At 51.8% G+C, this 17,236-nt stretch overlaps 7 protein-coding genes across 7 annotated transcripts; 4 read left to right on the plus strand and 3 right to left on the minus strand.

Annotated features, from left to right (window-relative positions):
• Positions 1-558: 558 nt before the first annotated feature.
• ACHE_50396S (uncharacterized protein) lies at positions 559-4,372 on the plus strand (the record flags this gene model as incomplete). Its single annotated transcript, XM_043280108.1, has 2 exons — positions 559-3,850; positions 3,930-4,372. The coding sequence occupies 2 exons, from the start codon at positions 559-561 to the stop codon at positions 4,370-4,372; spliced, it is 3,735 nt and encodes a 1,244-aa protein (XP_043137720.1).
• Positions 4,373-4,789: 417 nt separating this feature from the next.
• NUC1 (DNA/RNA non-specific endonuclease) lies at positions 4,790-5,770 on the minus strand (the record flags this gene model as incomplete). Its single annotated transcript, XM_043280110.1, has 1 exon — positions 4,790-5,770. The coding sequence occupies one exon, from the start codon at positions 5,768-5,770 to the stop codon at positions 4,790-4,792; it is 981 nt and encodes a 326-aa protein (XP_043137721.1).
• Positions 5,771-6,413: 643 nt separating this feature from the next.
• Positions 6,414-8,054, plus strand: ACHE_50398S (Zn(2+) transporter ZRT3; the record flags this gene model as incomplete). The annotated part of the gene is made up of 3 exons (XM_043280111.1): positions 6,414-6,468; positions 6,522-6,652; positions 6,708-8,054. The coding sequence occupies 3 exons, from the start codon at positions 6,414-6,416 to the stop codon at positions 8,052-8,054; spliced, it is 1,533 nt and encodes a 510-aa protein (XP_043137722.1).
• A 331-nt stretch (positions 8,055-8,385) lies between these two features.
• On the minus strand, positions 8,386-9,765 carry ACHE_50399A (splicing regulator NSRP1-like domain-containing protein; the record flags this gene model as incomplete). Its single annotated transcript, XM_043280112.1, has 1 exon — positions 8,386-9,765. One exon carries the CDS (start codon positions 9,763-9,765, stop codon positions 8,386-8,388), a length of 1,380 nt encoding a protein of 459 aa, XP_043137723.1.
• A 244-nt stretch (positions 9,766-10,009) lies between these two features.
• TRS20 (TRAPP subunit TRS20) lies at positions 10,010-10,681 on the plus strand (the record flags this gene model as incomplete). The annotated part of the gene is made up of 2 exons (XM_043280113.1): positions 10,010-10,200; positions 10,288-10,681. The coding sequence occupies 2 exons, from the start codon at positions 10,010-10,012 to the stop codon at positions 10,679-10,681; spliced, it is 585 nt and encodes a 194-aa protein (XP_043137724.1).
• A 356-nt stretch (positions 10,682-11,037) lies between these two features.
• ACHE_50400A (cysteine hydrolase family protein) lies at positions 11,038-12,404 on the minus strand (the record flags this gene model as incomplete). Its single annotated transcript, XM_043280114.1, has 3 exons — positions 11,038-11,717; positions 11,767-12,191; positions 12,295-12,404. 3 exons carry the CDS (start codon positions 12,402-12,404, stop codon positions 11,038-11,040), a joined length of 1,215 nt encoding a protein of 404 aa, XP_043137725.1.
• A 1,168-nt stretch (positions 12,405-13,572) lies between these two features.
• On the plus strand, positions 13,573-15,446 carry nde1 (nuclear distribution protein NudE; the record flags this gene model as incomplete). Its single annotated transcript, XM_043280115.1, has 2 exons — positions 13,573-13,806; positions 13,860-15,446. The coding sequence occupies 2 exons, from the start codon at positions 13,573-13,575 to the stop codon at positions 15,444-15,446; spliced, it is 1,821 nt and encodes a 606-aa protein (XP_043137726.1).
• Positions 15,447-17,236: the final 1,790 nt, after the last annotated feature.

The following is a 17,236-nucleotide window of genomic DNA, read 5'->3' on the forward strand; positions in this document are numbered from 1 at the left end:
ATGTCCAACACACGCATGTACACACGCACACACACACAAGTAAATGCTTCACATCATGAACACCTCATAACAAGCCTTGCCTAGACAATGGCACGTCCTCTGCCCTACAGAATAATGCACAGACACAGCTGAGTCAGCCACATGTATAGTTACGCCCTGCCCAATGACAGTGCATTTTATTGTTTGCGGCTGCCTGCCACGTGACGCGCCAAGCACACGCACGCTAGCGGCTTGGCATGGGCGGCTGTGTCCATTTGCAGACTCTGATTGGTTAGGCAGCAGAATTCTGCCCACTATTCTTAACAGCAGCAGATCATCCAGATCGGGACTAGTGTCAGCCTCCGTCACTTCTTTGCTTCTCTTACATTATTCTTCTGCCTCCTCGTCTCTCTTTCTCCCTTTCTCGCCCATATCTCTCCGTAGCAGACAATAATGTGTGAATGAGACTTACACAATGATGAGCTCGCCGGTCTGAAACGACGAATTTGCGCATTGCATCTGTTTTATCTGTTTTTCCCCGACTCGAGTATCCCCGGACACCCCCCCGCAACCGCAACGATGTCCGTCCTCCACCATGGGGGGTCATACCTCCAACGCCGTCTCACGAAGATGTATACAGATACGAAGACCTCATGCGAGAGTGTCACTACGGCATCGAAAGCGGTCGACGATCCGGAACTTGTGGCACTTCATCGGAGTTTTCGAGAGCAGCGTGATCGATTGTTGGCATGGGGCTTGGATTGGAGCGACGCCAGTGCCGCCCAACCGAACGATATCGACGAGTCATTAACACAGGCTGGTATTAGCGATGTCGTGGCTAGTGTCATGTCTTCGATCCAGCAATTGCTCAATGAGGCGGAACGGTTGCAGCATGGGGTTTCGGATTTGCCGCCCAAAGGCAGCCGTGCGGACCCGCCATCGAAGGATAGTCTGAGCACTTTGCCCACCAAGACACATTGGACGGATGAGGATATTGAGCGCTCGAGGACTCTCCTGGGTGATTTGACGGGCTGCATTGATACGCTCTACGATTTATCTCGTTCACGGCGCAACATGTCGTGTAGTCAGTCCGCCATGAAATCACGTACACGACCCAGCCCTACCACTAAAGGGGACGATCCGTTTTCTACTAGGGCCTATCTCGAAGCTGGCGAGAAGCGCATTTCTTCCAAGCTAGCGCCCTCGAACCCTTTCCTTATCGACCGCTCCGCTTTACAACTCTCCGGCACCTCCCATGACAACAACCCTCCTCCCTACGAAGAGCAAGTAACTGCTTCAACCGATTCCCGTGCGGTTGGCCGTATGAGGACATCCGCATCGCCTTTTCTGGCCGGAACCAAAGACACTACGGTTTCTGTTTTGGTGGAATATGCCCCGATGATGGTGGAGGCGCAGAATACGGCTCCTGACCCAGGAAATCAACGACTCGAGAGAGTACATAGTACATTGGATCAGCTGATCCAGAATGCTCGAGTGTCGCATCTGGGTTTGTTGAGGTTTCTTGGGTACTACATTGACATGCCCAATTCTCGGTACGCTTTCATCTACCAAATGCCGGTCGACTACTTCCCTTTCCTCCGCAACCCTGCCGATCTACTGAACGAGTTGAAACCGAAGCCCTTGGTCTCTCTGCTTCAAGCTGGTGATGACTACCACGTGCCTAACCTCGAGACTCGTTTTCGTCTGGCATACGACCTTCTGATGACAGTCCTCCATCTTCGAAGTCAAAACATCGTACACGGGAACATCAACAGCGGAAATGTTCTTATCCTCCCAGGGCTAACCAGCTCGAAGAATGACGAAGTTGGTCTTACAGAGAATCTCAGACGTCCCTACTTAACATCCTTCTCCCATTTCTCTGGTAATGGCCCATCACCGGAAACACTCTCAACCAGCATTTACCGCCACCCAGATGACCGAAGGTTAATGGACGACGAGGCTGGTTGGGCTTATGACCTCTACTCTTTAGGTCTTGTCTTGATGGAAATTGGTCTATGGACGCCTATCAGCAGACTCTGGAAGATGAAATACACCAACTCCATGTTCAAGCAGAGGATCGAGAACGTTTATCTGCAGAAGTTGGGTCCTAAGTGCGGCAGCGCCTATCTTCATGTGGTCCAGCTGTGTCTCGATGCACCCAACTTCCATCTCTCCACCCAGCCATTCGACGATCTCAACATTCGAGTTCCTCAGGTTTACCACTACCCGGTCTTGGACTTGTCGGCACCAGACGGGATCTTCTCGTTCTCAATGAACTTCCTTTACACTGCTTGCAAGATCATTTGGTCCTGTTGTGGTATAGATATCTTCTCTGCTCCAGCCGCCGAGGAGTTGGATGATTGCCTGCCACTCGCCCTTGTGCCGGAGTCGGAGACAGCCGCTGGAAAAGCCCTCATAAAAAACGCGTCCGAAAAAGCGCCAGCATTGCCACCAAGGCCCCCTCGGGAGCCGCGTTCTGGAATTTCGATGTCTGAAGTGAAGAAGTTGAGGGAGAAGATGGGCTTGGAGGACTCGAACGCAAAGAAGAGGACCTTTAAGAAGCTCACGAACATCGACATACCCCAACAGCACCTCAACCAGTGGAACTTCCAGTTGTTGCCTCGGTTGCGGAAGCTTCTGGAGAAGATCTTGAAAGACTCCGCAGAATCTTGTGGTGTCACGCTCATGATGGCAGGCGAGACAGCAGAGAACGCCAAGACGACCATTTGCGTGACCTGTGCTAGCGCCAAAAAGGTCCGGGCTGCTTTGAAGAAGTACTTTGTGCTCAACGACGACGCTTGGGACTTGATCGTGCTGCGCGGAGATATCCAGCGCTCAAAGGTTCCAAGAAAGAAGCGCCGCAGGCCTGCAAAGACAACCCGGCCTGGGAGGGAAGAAGCGCCAGTGTTTACGCAACAGGATCTGAACCCATGTTATCAGGAGAGACCCCTCTGCGGTGCGTCTATAGGTGCGTTTCGAAATGAAGAACACTTGCCTCCGGTGTCTTATGGCGGTGCTGTTATGGTGGACGGCATGCCGTATGGGATGACAGTTCATCACATGCTGGAGGCACCCAGTGATGGCGAGGACGATGAGGAAGAACCCCAGGGCGAGTTTGCTGACGCTCCGCTCAGATCATCTGGGAATTGGGCCGGCGATTCGATGCATTCAAATGCAAATCCTGATTTGATGTACAGCTGGTGTGACCAGGACCCGCCCATCGACCTTGAGTTTCAGATCTCAGACGATGAAGACGATTTTTCGTTATCAGAGGACTTGGATCGAAGTTTTGATGACTATTTGCTCTCAGAGAGCTATTCCTCAGACGAAGAGGATCCGTATGAAGATGAAGATGCGGCTTCGATTGGTGATACCGCTGGCATCGAGCCGGGGGAGGAGCCACGACTGTTCGTGACCCAACCGGCGATCGACGACGTAAATGAAGCTTTCTTTCCATCTCCTGAAGACCGAGATGACGAACACCTTGCATCACATGCTCTCGGATACGTCCATGCATCCTCTGGTGTCAGACGATGGACACACAAAGGGATCAAGCATGAGATCGATTGGGCGTTGATCAAGATCAACGACAGCCGAACCGATGCTCGAAATATTGTATTCGACAAGAGTGCCAGATCGAGATACGCACCCCATCACAGACAAAGACGTGGAGAGCAAGGCCCTGTACAGGGCGAAGCGATATACCTGAACGACGTGGCTAGGATGGAAGATCTCGGTGGTCTCAAGGTCCACTGCTGTGGACGAACCAGCGGCCTACAAACCGGCCAGATTTCTAGAGCTATGACACTCGTCAAGTTACATGGAAGACAATCTTTTTCGACCAGTTTCTGCGTCGACGGGAACTTTGGAGGTAAGCGACTGCCCTACTTCAAACTTATTAAAAAGGAAACAAAGTGAACATAGGCTAAACAGGCCCCTCGTCCATTTAGTCCCCGGCGACTCTGGAGCATGGGTATTCGAAAAGTCCACTGGCCGCATCTGCGGCCACGTTCTCGCGTGGTCCGAGAAAAGCCACACAGCATACATCGCACCCATGGAAGTCATTCTAGAGGACATCGCGCGTACCCTTAACGCCACATTCATTACTCTACCGGGTAGCCCTGATGAATCTGTCGCCTTCGCCATGTCGCAGTCTGCGTTCCCCGAGTCCCCTGATGCGGGACACCGTGCGCGATTACGAATCCCCGAACAACTCCCTGTTGACATCGGAAGGTTAAATATTGGAATCGATGACTCAGATTTCGGGCCTGTGCCTACGAGTCGGGCTAGTCGGGGATTGAGGGCTTCGCCCTCACCCTCGCCATCGGCGGCGTATCGCGGGATGCCGCCTATTCTGACACCGCCAAGGGGGCTGGAGAGGCAGTTAGCTTGACTACCTCGGCTTCCCTAGTCTATATTTTCACTCTTTCACTGTTTTTCTCTTTGTTTAATCTTGCATCTTGCCATTTATTCTGATCTATCGAGCGATGATGCTATTGTTTTGTTTGGGGAAGATATCCTAGGTGCTATATGGAGTTTTGAGGGGTTCGTTTTTGTTGTCCTTTGTTTTGTCATGACTGATGAATGAGTGGGATGGACAAGGAAAAAAATACCCCTGGTGCATGTCTGTTATACTTGAATATTCTTACCTATTAATATGGGATTTGTCGAATTCGATGAGTGTCAATCTGTACTGATAAATCATGATATGCATTAATTCATTCTATATGCACGACGGCGAGACCAAAGAACGCCAGATCGATAAAATAGACAGAAGAAACCGAAATGTAAATGTCAACGGTACCAATGTTTAGTTGCGCCTAGAGTTGTTGAACTCGCGCACAACCGCCTCACACTTGACCTCCTGGCACAGTCTCTTGCGACGGTTCGCCTCCAACTTGGACGCAAACTCAAGACCACTCGCCCGCTCAACAACCTCAAGAGGAACCTCGAAATCCACCAACCGCCTGTCATTTGGAATCCTTGCATTAGGCAATACAAACGCCCCCAGCGCAACCTTGCTCGACGGACTATTCGTCCCATCCTCACCATAGATAACCTTGTAAAAGTGCGTCGGCACAGCAACATTAGGCGGATTTCCAATAACCTCATAATTCACCCGCCACTTCCCATCCGCATCCTTATGCGGGAGATACAACGGCCCCGTCACAATCCTCACAGAAGGATACTTCTTCGCCAACTCGCGACAGAATCCCTCAAAATGCGCCCAATAATCCCTGTTAAAGCCCTCCCCGACCTGCGGACACATATTCGTCAGCCCGAACGTCCCGTCCATCGCAGCCTGCGACCATTTCGCATCCGCGGCAGGGACCTGGTGGCCGCGGTCGTAGCCGGAGCGGAAGTAGTCTGCGAGACGGGCGCGGAAGGGCGCAGGGATGGACTGGTCCTCGGCGAAGGCGCTGTGTTTGCGGTCTGCGTTGTTCATGGCGAGCGACTGCGGGGTGATGTGTTCGGCTACCCAGGCGGGATTGCGCGTGCGGCGGTCGTAGGCGCCGTGCAGGGGGGCTGCAGCGATGGTGTCGGAAATGGGGCCCGGGAAGCCATATTGGAGGATGCCGGCTGGGTCGACGGGGGCTCCGGGGGTTGCTCCGGGTCTGGGGAAGGGTTTTGTGGTGGGTGTGGGAGCGGCGCTGTCGAAGGTGCCGACTCTTTGCGGCGGCTGCGACGGCTGCTGTTGGGGACGGGGGCTTTGGTTGTAGAAGAGGGCAGTGATTCCGGCTCCGGTGGCAGCACTGGCTGCTGCAATGGCAGCGAAAGTGGCCTTGGACATGGTGCGTGCCTGTACTCCGTAGGAAGAGAGAAGAGAAGAGGGAAACAAACCCAACGGGGAAATGGTGAAGCCAAAGTGGGCGGTCACGGGGCCACGACATGTGATTATTATTTTACATACTCTGTAGTACTAGCGGGAGTAAATGGGTTTGTATTCATGCCAGAAAAGGCATAGTGAATGACCAGGATGAATTTAATATAAGTGCATGCAAGTAGAAAGAGACTGGGATATACGAACACCACTATATTTGTATGGAATGAGTATGCATAACGTCAGTCCATCTTTCATGGTACGATCTAATATCTTAAATTGTAATCTTTTTTTTCTCCCTCGTCTCCATATGATTCTCGTTATATGCATATAATAATACACCATCTATATATATACCGCTGTGTACATTTGAATGCAACAAATGCGGACCTTGGGGACAGCACCAGTCGCGATGGCTCTTTCTTTTCTTTTAGCTGCTCACTCCTTCCTCGGCTTATTTTCTCTCTATTCTGTCGAGGAGGTGTTCATTCGGGGTGGATTTTATACAAATTTCTTCATTTTGTTTATTCCACGTCGTCTTTGTAATCGCCGTTTTTATAGTGGCCAACTTCTTTCCTGACATCACTTGCCTTCCTCTTACAACGATTCCGTTATGGCCGCCAGCAATGACCTTCGCGGCTGGGTTATGAGCGCTGTCTCTGGCGTGGGTAAGCTTGACATCTCTCTGGTTTATTTCTATACAGTATCTAATATAGAATAGCCTGCATTCTGGGCTCCGCCGTTGTCTGCGCCGACCTCGTCCTCCGCCGCTTCTCCCACCGCAAGGACTTTCAGATCGTCACCAACAATGGCTTCCTTTCAGCTTCGTTGTGTCTCAGTGCGGGTGTCATGGTACGCTTTCACGAGTATGGAGTTTTGAACAGTGGAGAATGTGCTGACTTTTCAGCTCTTCACCTCCCTCTACAGCATGCTGCCCACCTCGAAACGTTACCTGACCAAGGCGGGCTGGTCCCCTCGAGCTTCAGCGTACGCTCTGATAGGTCTATTTCTCGCTGGTGTTATAGTGATTCGTCTCCTCTCCGGTCTAATTCACCGTTATATTCCCTCGCATGTCGTCGACTGCGCCCATACCCATGAGCCTGAGCATGACCCGGAGCGCGGTCGAGTTGAAGAACCTGTGCGGAACGAGAATGAAAATCTGGACGTTGATGGAAGCACCGAACGCACCCCGCTGCTTAAACGGATCGAGCCCCGTTCGTTCACATCTACACCCGCTGTTCTTCAGGCTGGGAAGGCTGGGCCAAGGAACGTACAAAAGAAGGAGCCCCTCCGGATGCGTTTGACTCGGCAGATCAGCGTGCTTGTTGGTGGGGTGAAGCCTTTGTGTGATGAAAACGGTCCTTGCTACGGATTCTCTCAGACCTGTGGTGGCGAATGTACCAAGACCCTCGTTGCGAAGCCAACGAATCTGCCAGACGAGAATGCGCGGCCCTTGAGACACCACCGGAGTATGACTCGGTTTGAAGAGCCCACATGGCCGGGTGATGATGAAGAGCCTGGCAATCTTCAGATCCCAGCCAGATGGCCCCAGAGTCATCCCCGCGCTCTCTCCGAAGGTGCCCAGCGGATCGGTTACTTGGATGGGAGCAGCTCCTCCTCACATAGTGAATTTCTCGAACATCGATGCAAATTGCCAAATAACGCACACTCTGACGATGTCAACGATCAACAGCAACAAGGAGAAGACGAACATGGCGATCATCAGCATTCGCCGCAGCATCACCACCACGTCCCCCAAAATGCATTCCTCTCCATCGGTCTGCAGACTTCAGTGGCCATCGCTCTGCACAAACTCCCTGAAGGCTTCATCACATATGCCACTAATCACGCCAGCCCTACCCTGGGTATGACCGTCTTCCTCGCTCTATTCATCCACAACATCAGCGAAGGTTTCGCCATGGCCCTGCCTCTCTACCTAGCTCTCAACTCGCGCTGGAAGGCCATGTTCTGGTCTAGCTTGCTAGGTGGTATTAGCCAACCTGCCGGTGCCGGTCTGGCCGCTCTCTGGATCTGGGGTTCGCAGAAAGCCAGCGGTGACCATGGCTCCGAGATGTCAGGTCCGTCCTGGGGTGTCTACGGAGGGTTGTTCGCCGCGACAGCCGGTATCATGACCTCAGTGGCACTGCAGTTGTTCAGTGAGGGATTGTCATTGACGCACAATCGGAACTTGGGAATTGGATTCGCCATTGCGGGTATGGGACTGATGGGTTTGAGTTTTGCTCTGACGGCATGATAATAGCATTGCATACACTCGTATAAACGGCATATTTATCTTGACAATAATGCATCATTGGGCTTCTTGCGGGAACAGTCCAATACTGTGGGTACTCTCACTACGCATTACACGAGTTACGAATATCTGGTTTTTTTGATTGTTGTTTTGGCCCGGTTGGCTGGTTTGTTTATTACATAGAATGCATTGGTCTTGACGATAGGATACTATAATTGGACTGCATTGTTGTATAATCAAGGTATATCACAACGTAGTCGATTATATTTGTACAGTAGTCATCTATATACGTCCATCCAACGCCGGTCTATGCAAAATAAACCAAAGTAAACAATCACTTCCCACCCTGCGCTTCTCTCTCCCTCTTTCTTGCCAAATACCGCTCCTTAGCACTGGAAACATCCTTCTCCGACTTCCGACTCTTATTCCGCTCCGCAACCTCCTTCTGCCTCGCTTCCTCCGCCTCAGCCTCCTGCTTCGCACGCTCCTCCAACTGCGCAGCAATCATCTCCGTCGTCCGAGCACGCTGGTCATTACGCGCAGAGCGCACGCCATCGAAGCGCTTGCCAGGAACACCGGTTCCACGAGACGCAGGCGCAGCAGCGGCAGAAGGTGCGGCCTTGGGTTTGGGAGCGACGTTGAGACCGGCGGAGAGGAGTTGGCGTTTGTCGACGACTTGGCCTTCGTCGTTGACGGCGATGTGGGCGCCTTTGGCGTTAAGTTCTGCGGCGCGGCGGGTGGAGGCTTTTTCTTCATCTTCGTCTGCTTTAGCTTCGGCTGCTTCTTCTGTTTCGGGTTCGCCGGTTTTGATGCGTTGGGCAGCTTCCTCCGTTGCTTTGAGGACTTGCTCATGGCGCTGCTCGTCCCGCGAGAGTATGTCCCGGTAAAATCCAACCATGCCCACGTTTCCGCTCTTCTTGCGTCTCTCTTCTTCCTGTTTTTCTCGCTCTGCTTCTTCAGCTTCCACGCGCCGCATTTCCTCCTGTTGCGCCTTGTACGCCGCCGTAACGAATTTCTCTTTATCTGCGAACTCGTCTCCCTCGGCTTCGCGTTCGCGCGCAAGCATCCTATCTCGCGCGCGGAGCTGGTCGCGTTTCCGGATCTCCGCGCTGCGCAGGAGCGAGGTCATGTACTTGGGTACTTCGCTGCTCTTCTCCGCCGCCTTCTTATCCTGTTCCGGCTTTACATGTAGACTATCGTAAACAGAATCGTAGGAGTAAATCGAGGGATCGAGTTCCTGCGCTTCCTGCGCGTGTTTCTTGCTGCTGTGCAGTGCGGATAGGTTCGTGTAGTTTTTGCTGGGATCAACGGTCTTCTGTTGTTGGGATTTTGGCACTGAAAGGCCGCCACCGGTTGTATTCGCTTCTTGTCGTTCTTCTGTGTCGTCCTCGTCATCGCCGTCGGCGAATATGGAGTTTCTGCTGAGTGGTTTGGGGCCTGTCTTTTTGCCGCTTGTCGCGGCTGTGGTTGTGAAGAAAGGTTTTCGTTTTGAGGGTGGTTCGGAGGGTTCCTCCTTTGTTAGTTGTGATTTTGAAGGCGCTGGCTCATCGTTTATCCCTCCGATGGTGGATATCTCGACTTCACCTCCATCGGGCTTTTGGTCGTCGTCAGAGTCGTCGTCGAAGATGGTTTTCTTGCGTTTTTGGCCGAGGGGGGCTGGTTTTTTGTTGTTTTTGTTGGGGAGGTTGAGGCCGTAGGAGAGGTTTGGTGGCATTGCGTGTGTATCTGTCAATGGTTGCGAGGATCAAGAGAATCGAACGATGGTGATTGAGTTCAATCAGTTCGTGACATCGACTCGATCGATAAGCTATCGTCACGTGGGACCAAGCTAATCCGAAACAAGTAAGTACTCAGCTCCCTATCTTATCGCACGTGATACATCCCTCCAACTGTCAACAACGACAAACTCATCTTCTCCCCAGATCGCATCGCACACTGAATAATTGACAGACAGCAACATGTCCTACTACTTCACAATTCTCTCGCCCACCGATGCCCCCCTTTTCAACATCGCTTTTGGCACCTCGAAAAGCGGCGGCGATGGCATCGCCCGCTTCCGATTCCCGGATACTGCGCAGTACATGAACCAGTTCATTATCCATTCGAGCTTGGATATTGTTGAGGAGGCACAGTGGATGAACGGGAATATGTACGCCCACCCCCTGCCTCAGGCAATTGAGACATAAACATTGAGACATAAACGAGCGAAATACACGTTAACGCTAGTGTAAAAAAGGTACTTAAAACACATCGACACCTACCCTCCAGCCCAAGCCTACATCTCCGCTTTCCTCACCCCTTCCGGCGCACGCTTCCTCCTCCTCCACCAACCCCCCCAACTCCCCTCCTCCACCTCATCCTCCGGAGGAAATACCGGCTCTTCATCGCTGCTAGGAAGTTCGTTTTCCGCATCCGCGCTGGGAGGTGGCGGCTCGGGGCGCGCATCGAGTAGTTCTATCGCGGCGAATCCAACGGCGCCGCAGACGGAGGAGGCCGTGAGGCAGTTTATGAATGAGGTTTATGAGAATTATGTCAAGACGGTGATGAGTCCATTTTATCGGGTGGGGTTGGAGATTAAGAGCCCGGTTTTTCGGGCGAGGGTTACGGCGGCGGGGAGGAAGTGGTTATGATCTTTTTGTTTGGGGGGTTTGGGTGGTTGTTTTATTGTGGATAGCATGGCGTTTGGGTTGTTTTTGTTTTGTCAGACGTGTACTTCTATATTGCCGTATGTCAGGCAGTTATGCGGATTCATTGAATGATACCCGTGGCTTTGAATAGTCTAGACCAATGAATCTGAAAATATATAACTCCGAGGTATTGTCGACTCGCTGGGAAATAAAAGTATCAACCAAAAGGGGGACTCCCCATAGATATACATGGGTAGTGGACGTGAACAAAAGAAACAAAAACCCGCTACGAATTCCATCCAAAACGCCCGACCATACAGGGGTATAGGCAATCCAAACACAGGTAATCTGGCCGCTGATCAACCCGTCATCTGTGGTGCCAGCTTCTTCACAGTGATGGCTTTGAAATTCTCAACCGCGTGCACCAAATCTTCTGTCTTGGCTACTGTGCCAAAGATTCCACCCTCCATCTTGACTGATTCCAAGGCGCTGATGTGAAGAGATGGATCACTAGCCGCAGTGGCATCTTCCATCACGACACAGTCGAATCCTCGATCGTTGGCTTCGCGCATGGTCGTGGATATACACACGTCTGTGGTGACTCCTGTGAAGACAAGGTTCTTGATTCCCTTGTTTCGGAGTAGAAGTTCAAAATCCGTGTATGAAAAGGCGCCCTTCCCAGGCTTGTCGATGACCGGTTCACCCGGGATTGGGTACAATTCGTCTATCGTGTCATGGCCCACTTCTCCGCGGATCAGGAGCCGCCCCAGCGGGCCAGGGGATCCGATCCCGAGCCCCGAGGCATTATTCCTGGACCGATAGGTTTCTCGACTGGATAAAGTGGATAAATCGGGACGGTGGCCTGGCAAGTCAACGACTGTCAGAATTCTTCGGATGATCGTGTTACCTTCTCTTGTGTGGTAGATTGGGAATCCAGCTGAGCGGAAAGTGTTTAGTAAATGCTGGATCCGGGGAACGATAGCTTGGGAAGCAGAAATGTCGTATCCTTGATACTCCATGTAGCCACCTGATGCGCAGACTATACGAAATTAGCTCATGCCGACACCAGTTACAGGTATAACACATACAGTCCTTTTGCATGTCGACCACCACCAATGCCGTCGTATAAGGTGTGAGAGTGGCATCATGTGGCCAATCGTACGGAATGGCCGCAATCTGGCCCTTTCGCACCTTGTGATGGGGCACCTGTCGGGGCTTTTCGACAATCGGGCCATGGTTGTGCGTCGGGTTCAAAACGGTCAATGTCCAAATGCCAGGAGTACCAGCTGCTACCAGCATGAATGGACAATCCATTAATCGCGACGTTCTGCGTCGTTTCCTTGTCTCCTCCGTCAGACCATTTCGCGGACGATAGTGTCCACCGCGATCGCACCGTAGCCATACCTTGGCGGTGCGTCCGGGCTTCTTTTCGGTTGGAGTGCTCGAGGACTTGACGACCACATTGTACCCATGGGCTTTTCCATGGCCTTGCACGGCTTGAAGCAGCGTGTCCCTGACGTCACATGAGTATTATTCACATAAGTAGTAGTGTAGGGGTATGTGTAGTTTCAGAACAAGTATGTGTAAGCGGGTGAGTGGCAAGTGGAACGACTCACTTGTCAGGATAGGTGCCTTCCGGAGGAGGAACCAACTGCTGCATTGGCATATCAGGAATGTCCTGAAGGTCGCTAGGCGCGTCGAGATTTAGATCGGTGGGGTCGGCCATGGCGATAGTGATGGAATGATCTGAGCTCGAAGCACTAGCACTAGCAGTACTTTGTGGTCCTAGCAGTAATACGGGCTGAACGCGCATGTCAGCGTGTGCTCTTGGGAGATTCCCAGCCTTATTATGGCCATATATTTTGACCACCGGATATCAGAACACAAGATAGACAGACCCATCTAGATTGCCATCTAAAATAGTGCGTGGAAGCAGAGCAGGAAATCCACACGGGGGAGTTGAGCCCACGAGTGCCTTGTGCGTGGCATAGTCTAGCGCATCACGTACCTTGTTGTAATTGTATATTTCCTCACCAGACCAGTATAGCCCAGTATAGCGTGCTTAAGCACACACGCACACACCCTCTCCCTCACACAATCACTAGGTCAGACTCACACTCAGTGTCTATTCTCGCTGTCGCAAACCGGAGACACTCAGAGCCTCGGAATACGCACGGCGCTCAATTCTGCCCGGGCGGTGGAGGGGACCATCACTCACTAAACCGCGTTAAGTCTAGCGCGGGCTTCCCCTGACGACGCCGTGTTGTGGTTCAACCAGCAAGTCAATCAACCTTCATCACATCACTCTACGCTACTACTTGTTATTGTCTTCACCTCCTTGGCCCTCTGGGAGGGATTTTTTGTACAGATTCCATATTATTTGGTGACCTTGAGAAAGAAGGTGCCGTCGTTGACCTCCCTTCAGGCACATTCTTGAGTGCCTATCCTTTCCAGCCTGTCTCGCCTCGCCTCGTCTTCGCCTTGCCTCGTCCCGTCCGTCTCCGTCCGTCTCAACTGACCCAACTTGCGACACCGCTTCCCGTGAGGGACCTCTTGGCTCCTCCATACCAACTATACTATACATTCCTCTCCTTCTCTCCCTATCTTCAGTCAAGACTACCGCCAGTTCTCGTGAATGATCTGCTCGGTTCGGTGATCATCTGGGACAGTCAGACGTCACGGCTACCCGCCGCCGGCCCCCTCCGTTGACTGTCGTTTGTTAGTGCCCACTCTGTCCCCCCTCAAGTTTCTTCCCTTCCCAAAGCAAGATTAGGCCTTCGCAACTGTGAAAGAGAAAGAGAACAAAAAAAAAAGAACAAGAAAAAAAAATAATATTACACCGCTCGAAATTATACCGGTTATAAGATTTGGGCACCTTTGCGACCACAGAAATCATGCCATCGGCCGATGACTCTGCTAAGCGGCCCAATGGGACGAGCTCCAGGGGGGATGAGCTGGCTTACTACAAGGCACAATATGAACAACTAGAGTCGGAGCTGGCGGACTTTCAGGCCTCGAGCCGAGACCTGGAGGCGGAGCTGGAGAAGGATATTGAGGCATCGGAAAAGCGAGAGCGGAAGCTGAAGGAAAAGGTGGAGGCTTTGGGATATGAAGTTGAGGAGTGGAAGGTATGATATCAGTTTTTGAAAATATAAGGACAATGCTCATGATCGCTTTCCAGACCAAGTGCAAGCAATCCAAGACCGAGGGAAATTCGGCGCAGAACACTCTGCAAAAAGAGATTACGACGCTACGAGATGCGAACCGAACCCTACATTTGAAGTTGCGTGATATTGAGGTTGCCAACGACGATTATGAGCGCCAGGCCCGAAACACCACGTCATCGCTGGAGGATCTGGAATACAAGTACAACGCGGCCATCGAACGAGGGGTGCTCCTGGAGGAGGAAATTAAGAACGGAGACCAGGAACGCGAACAGCTTCGTATCGAGAACCAACGTCTTCGTGATGAGCTGTCCGACTTGAAGATCGAGACCGAGATCGTCCAAGAGAAACTGCGGAATGCCGAGATGACCACGGGTCGCCGGATCAGGAGACCTACGCCCTTGTACCGCAGCCCGTCCACCCCGCAGACGCCTGAGATTTTCGATCGCTCCCCAGGCACATCCATCATTTCGTCGCCATTGTTCAATTCAGTCAATACGACCCCGACTAAACTCACAATGGCATCCGCGACGGCCACTCCGCCCTCACCGCCCATTTCCGAGTCGTCATCCAGTATGCGCAAGTCCATCAACGGGGCTCCCAATTTCCCGCGTCTGAAGGCTTCTGCAGGGGAACCCCTGACGTCCCGAACCTTGCATGCTTCACGAAGCTCCCAACGATTGGCTCATTCGCGTGCCACGTCGGCCTTCGCCAATGGCAATCGTTCCTCGACCCTGTCGGCATCGTCCCGCACGAGCGTCCCTAGGTCCAACCACTCTTTCCATAACAGCACTAGTAGCCTGAATGGCTCCACTACTAATGGCGCTGGCCGGACACTGGCCAAATCGGGTTCCCTGTGTCAGATTCGTGGTCTAATTGGCAAGATGCAGAAACTCGAGGAGCGGGTGCAGTCGGCCAAGTCCAAACTCCCGCCGCCATCGGAATCACCTTCGCGTGCGTCGTCCCGAGCGGGATCAGCCATGGGATCAGCCATGGGAGACAGTCCGGTTGCCTCAACCATTACCGTTCGAAGAGACTCCCGGAATCGTCGGAGTGGCAGCAGTTTCAGCTCTTCGGTTCGGGACGGCGACAGCGTACCCTCTTATCTCACACAGAGTCGACCATCGTTTAGCACGCGGACCCCCGGTGACAGCCGTCCCAGCAGCCGCACGAGTTTTTCGAGTCGCAGCTCCGTCAGCCACACAACACATCCCAGCGTGACACTCTCGACACGACCCGAGAGTCGTCAGAGCCGGACCAAGACGCCGCTGGGACATTATTCGACCAATCCGATGACGGAGGGCCGGCGACCTCGATCGTCGCTCAGTAACCACACGGCCCAATCGTCCATTGTCAGTGGCATGTCCAATATCGATGAAGATGAAGGTCTGGCCAAGGACTTTGCCATGCGCGCCACGATCAGTGAGTGTCGCGGAACTCGACTGCCATCGGTTACTGCCATGAATGGAACATGGAAGAAGCGGTCTACCAGTGGGATCCCAGCTCCGCGGAGTCTTAAGACTAGCATCGGGGTTGAAGAGGGCACTCGTATGAGCCCACCCGAACGCAAGCCCGCCCTTGCTGATCTCGGCGAGACGTTTTGATTTGGCTTATCATCCTTTCTTTATTCTTCTTCATATTGATTTATTTCCCTTCTTACGACCCTTTTTCCAGCTTATTGGAAATCATCGAGGTCGCTATTTCTTCACGATGTTTACGGCCGGCACGCTTTTTTTCTTTTCCTTTTTTTTCCTCCTTTTTTCTTTTACATATTCAGATTGGACATTTTGCTTCTTAATCCTTTTTTTTTTCTCGCAATATTCCCCCTTGTTCTCAAGAATAACCAGCGGCATGAGAACCGAGTGCGCATTGGAACGAGCATTGGCACCATACAACATATCGGAGAACATGTCTGGATTGCCAACTGCATGATTGAATAGTTTGGTTTATGTTCTCTTTTATTATTGCAAATATCCCTTGACCATAGCACGGACTGTACAGTGTTATCTCGGGAAGAAGACTGATGAGTCGGCATTTTGGGATTTGATTATCTGTGAGTGTTGTCTGATTGATTTATGTGCCCACGGGCGTCCAAGCTGTGTCACAGCAGATTAGAAGATTTCCTTTCGTGTCTCTCACTCGATGTATTTATTGTCTTTGGCGTTGAATAATACCCAGTGAGTTTATGAATCGCGGTTATTAGATAAATTGTAGTGGCCTTGTAATATGCTCCGGATTATCTACATTAATATCAAGGCCAATATGCGTATCCCCCCGAAGATCAACCCCCCGAGAAAAGTCCCGACTGTCAATTGATAGATACCGGAAGAGGTGCCGTCGAGGGGATTTTCTTCGAATCCACGGTTGGAGTATCTACCAAACAAGCCATGGTGCCTGAAGAAGAATGTAGCGCACCAAAAACGGTAAGGCTGCAAGCAGACTAATATAATAATCCCGAGATACGGAGGATTAGCAGAGCTGATAATATATCGGCCTCCGGACTCCGTAGTCCGTACTACTCCGTGCTTAGTACGGAGTATCCGTTCCTGGACACAAATACTAATAATCCATTGTTCTTCAGGAACCCCAGAGTCTCCAGGACTGGTACAGACAGGTACGGTATCGTACCGGTAAAAAAAAAAAAAAAAACCACAGACAGAAACTGGTGAGAAATGACACGCCCAACATAATGGCAGGATATGATTGGGGGAAGCGTCCGGCTGGCCCGGTTCAACAAGTGACCGAAAACGGAATAGTGGCGCCCAGCGGGTTGTGAGGATCCAGCGGAGCGGAACATCAACGGTGCCGGATTGGGTTAGTGGTATTTTTCCTGTATTGTTACGGTACGTCTTTCGCCCTGGTAGAATATCATGAAGTATACTGAAGAGTAGAGAATAGAGAAGAGGAATTCAAGAGATATAATGGAATAGAAATATGATGTGTACGTTGTAAACAAGTCAGATGCAGGTATGCAGCAACAACGAGGACTCTGGAATGGCGGGCAGCCCAACAAGCGGCGGGCAGTTGGGGCATATCCAATGGTGGAGGACTTGCAATTTCTGGGTGGAGCGGTCTTTTTTGTAGAACAGCTCATCGTCTCTTCGTCCCTCTTCTTCCACTTTTATCCTCTTCCACCCTCGGTCCTTTTCATCCTTCTTTTCTCTTCATATTTACCTATCCTCATCTTATTGTACAGTCTCCCTGTTGGGTGTGAAGTCACGGTAAGCCTGCCTCGCTCACTCTTATCAGCCAGTCCACCCCCCTCCATTCCGCCGTTTTCAACTGAGCCTCAAGCTGACTTGAACTATTTTCTGACAGGAGGATCCCTCTCTCATCTCACTCTCCTCTCAATTCGATTTCTCCTCTCCTCTCTCCTCGTGACGGCGGGTGTATC

This window comes from Aspergillus chevalieri, chromosome 5, assembly GCF_016861735.1.
Source record: "Aspergillus chevalieri M1 DNA, chromosome 5, nearly complete sequence".
Taxonomy (NCBI): domain Eukaryota; kingdom Fungi; phylum Ascomycota; class Eurotiomycetes; order Eurotiales; family Aspergillaceae; genus Aspergillus; species Aspergillus chevalieri.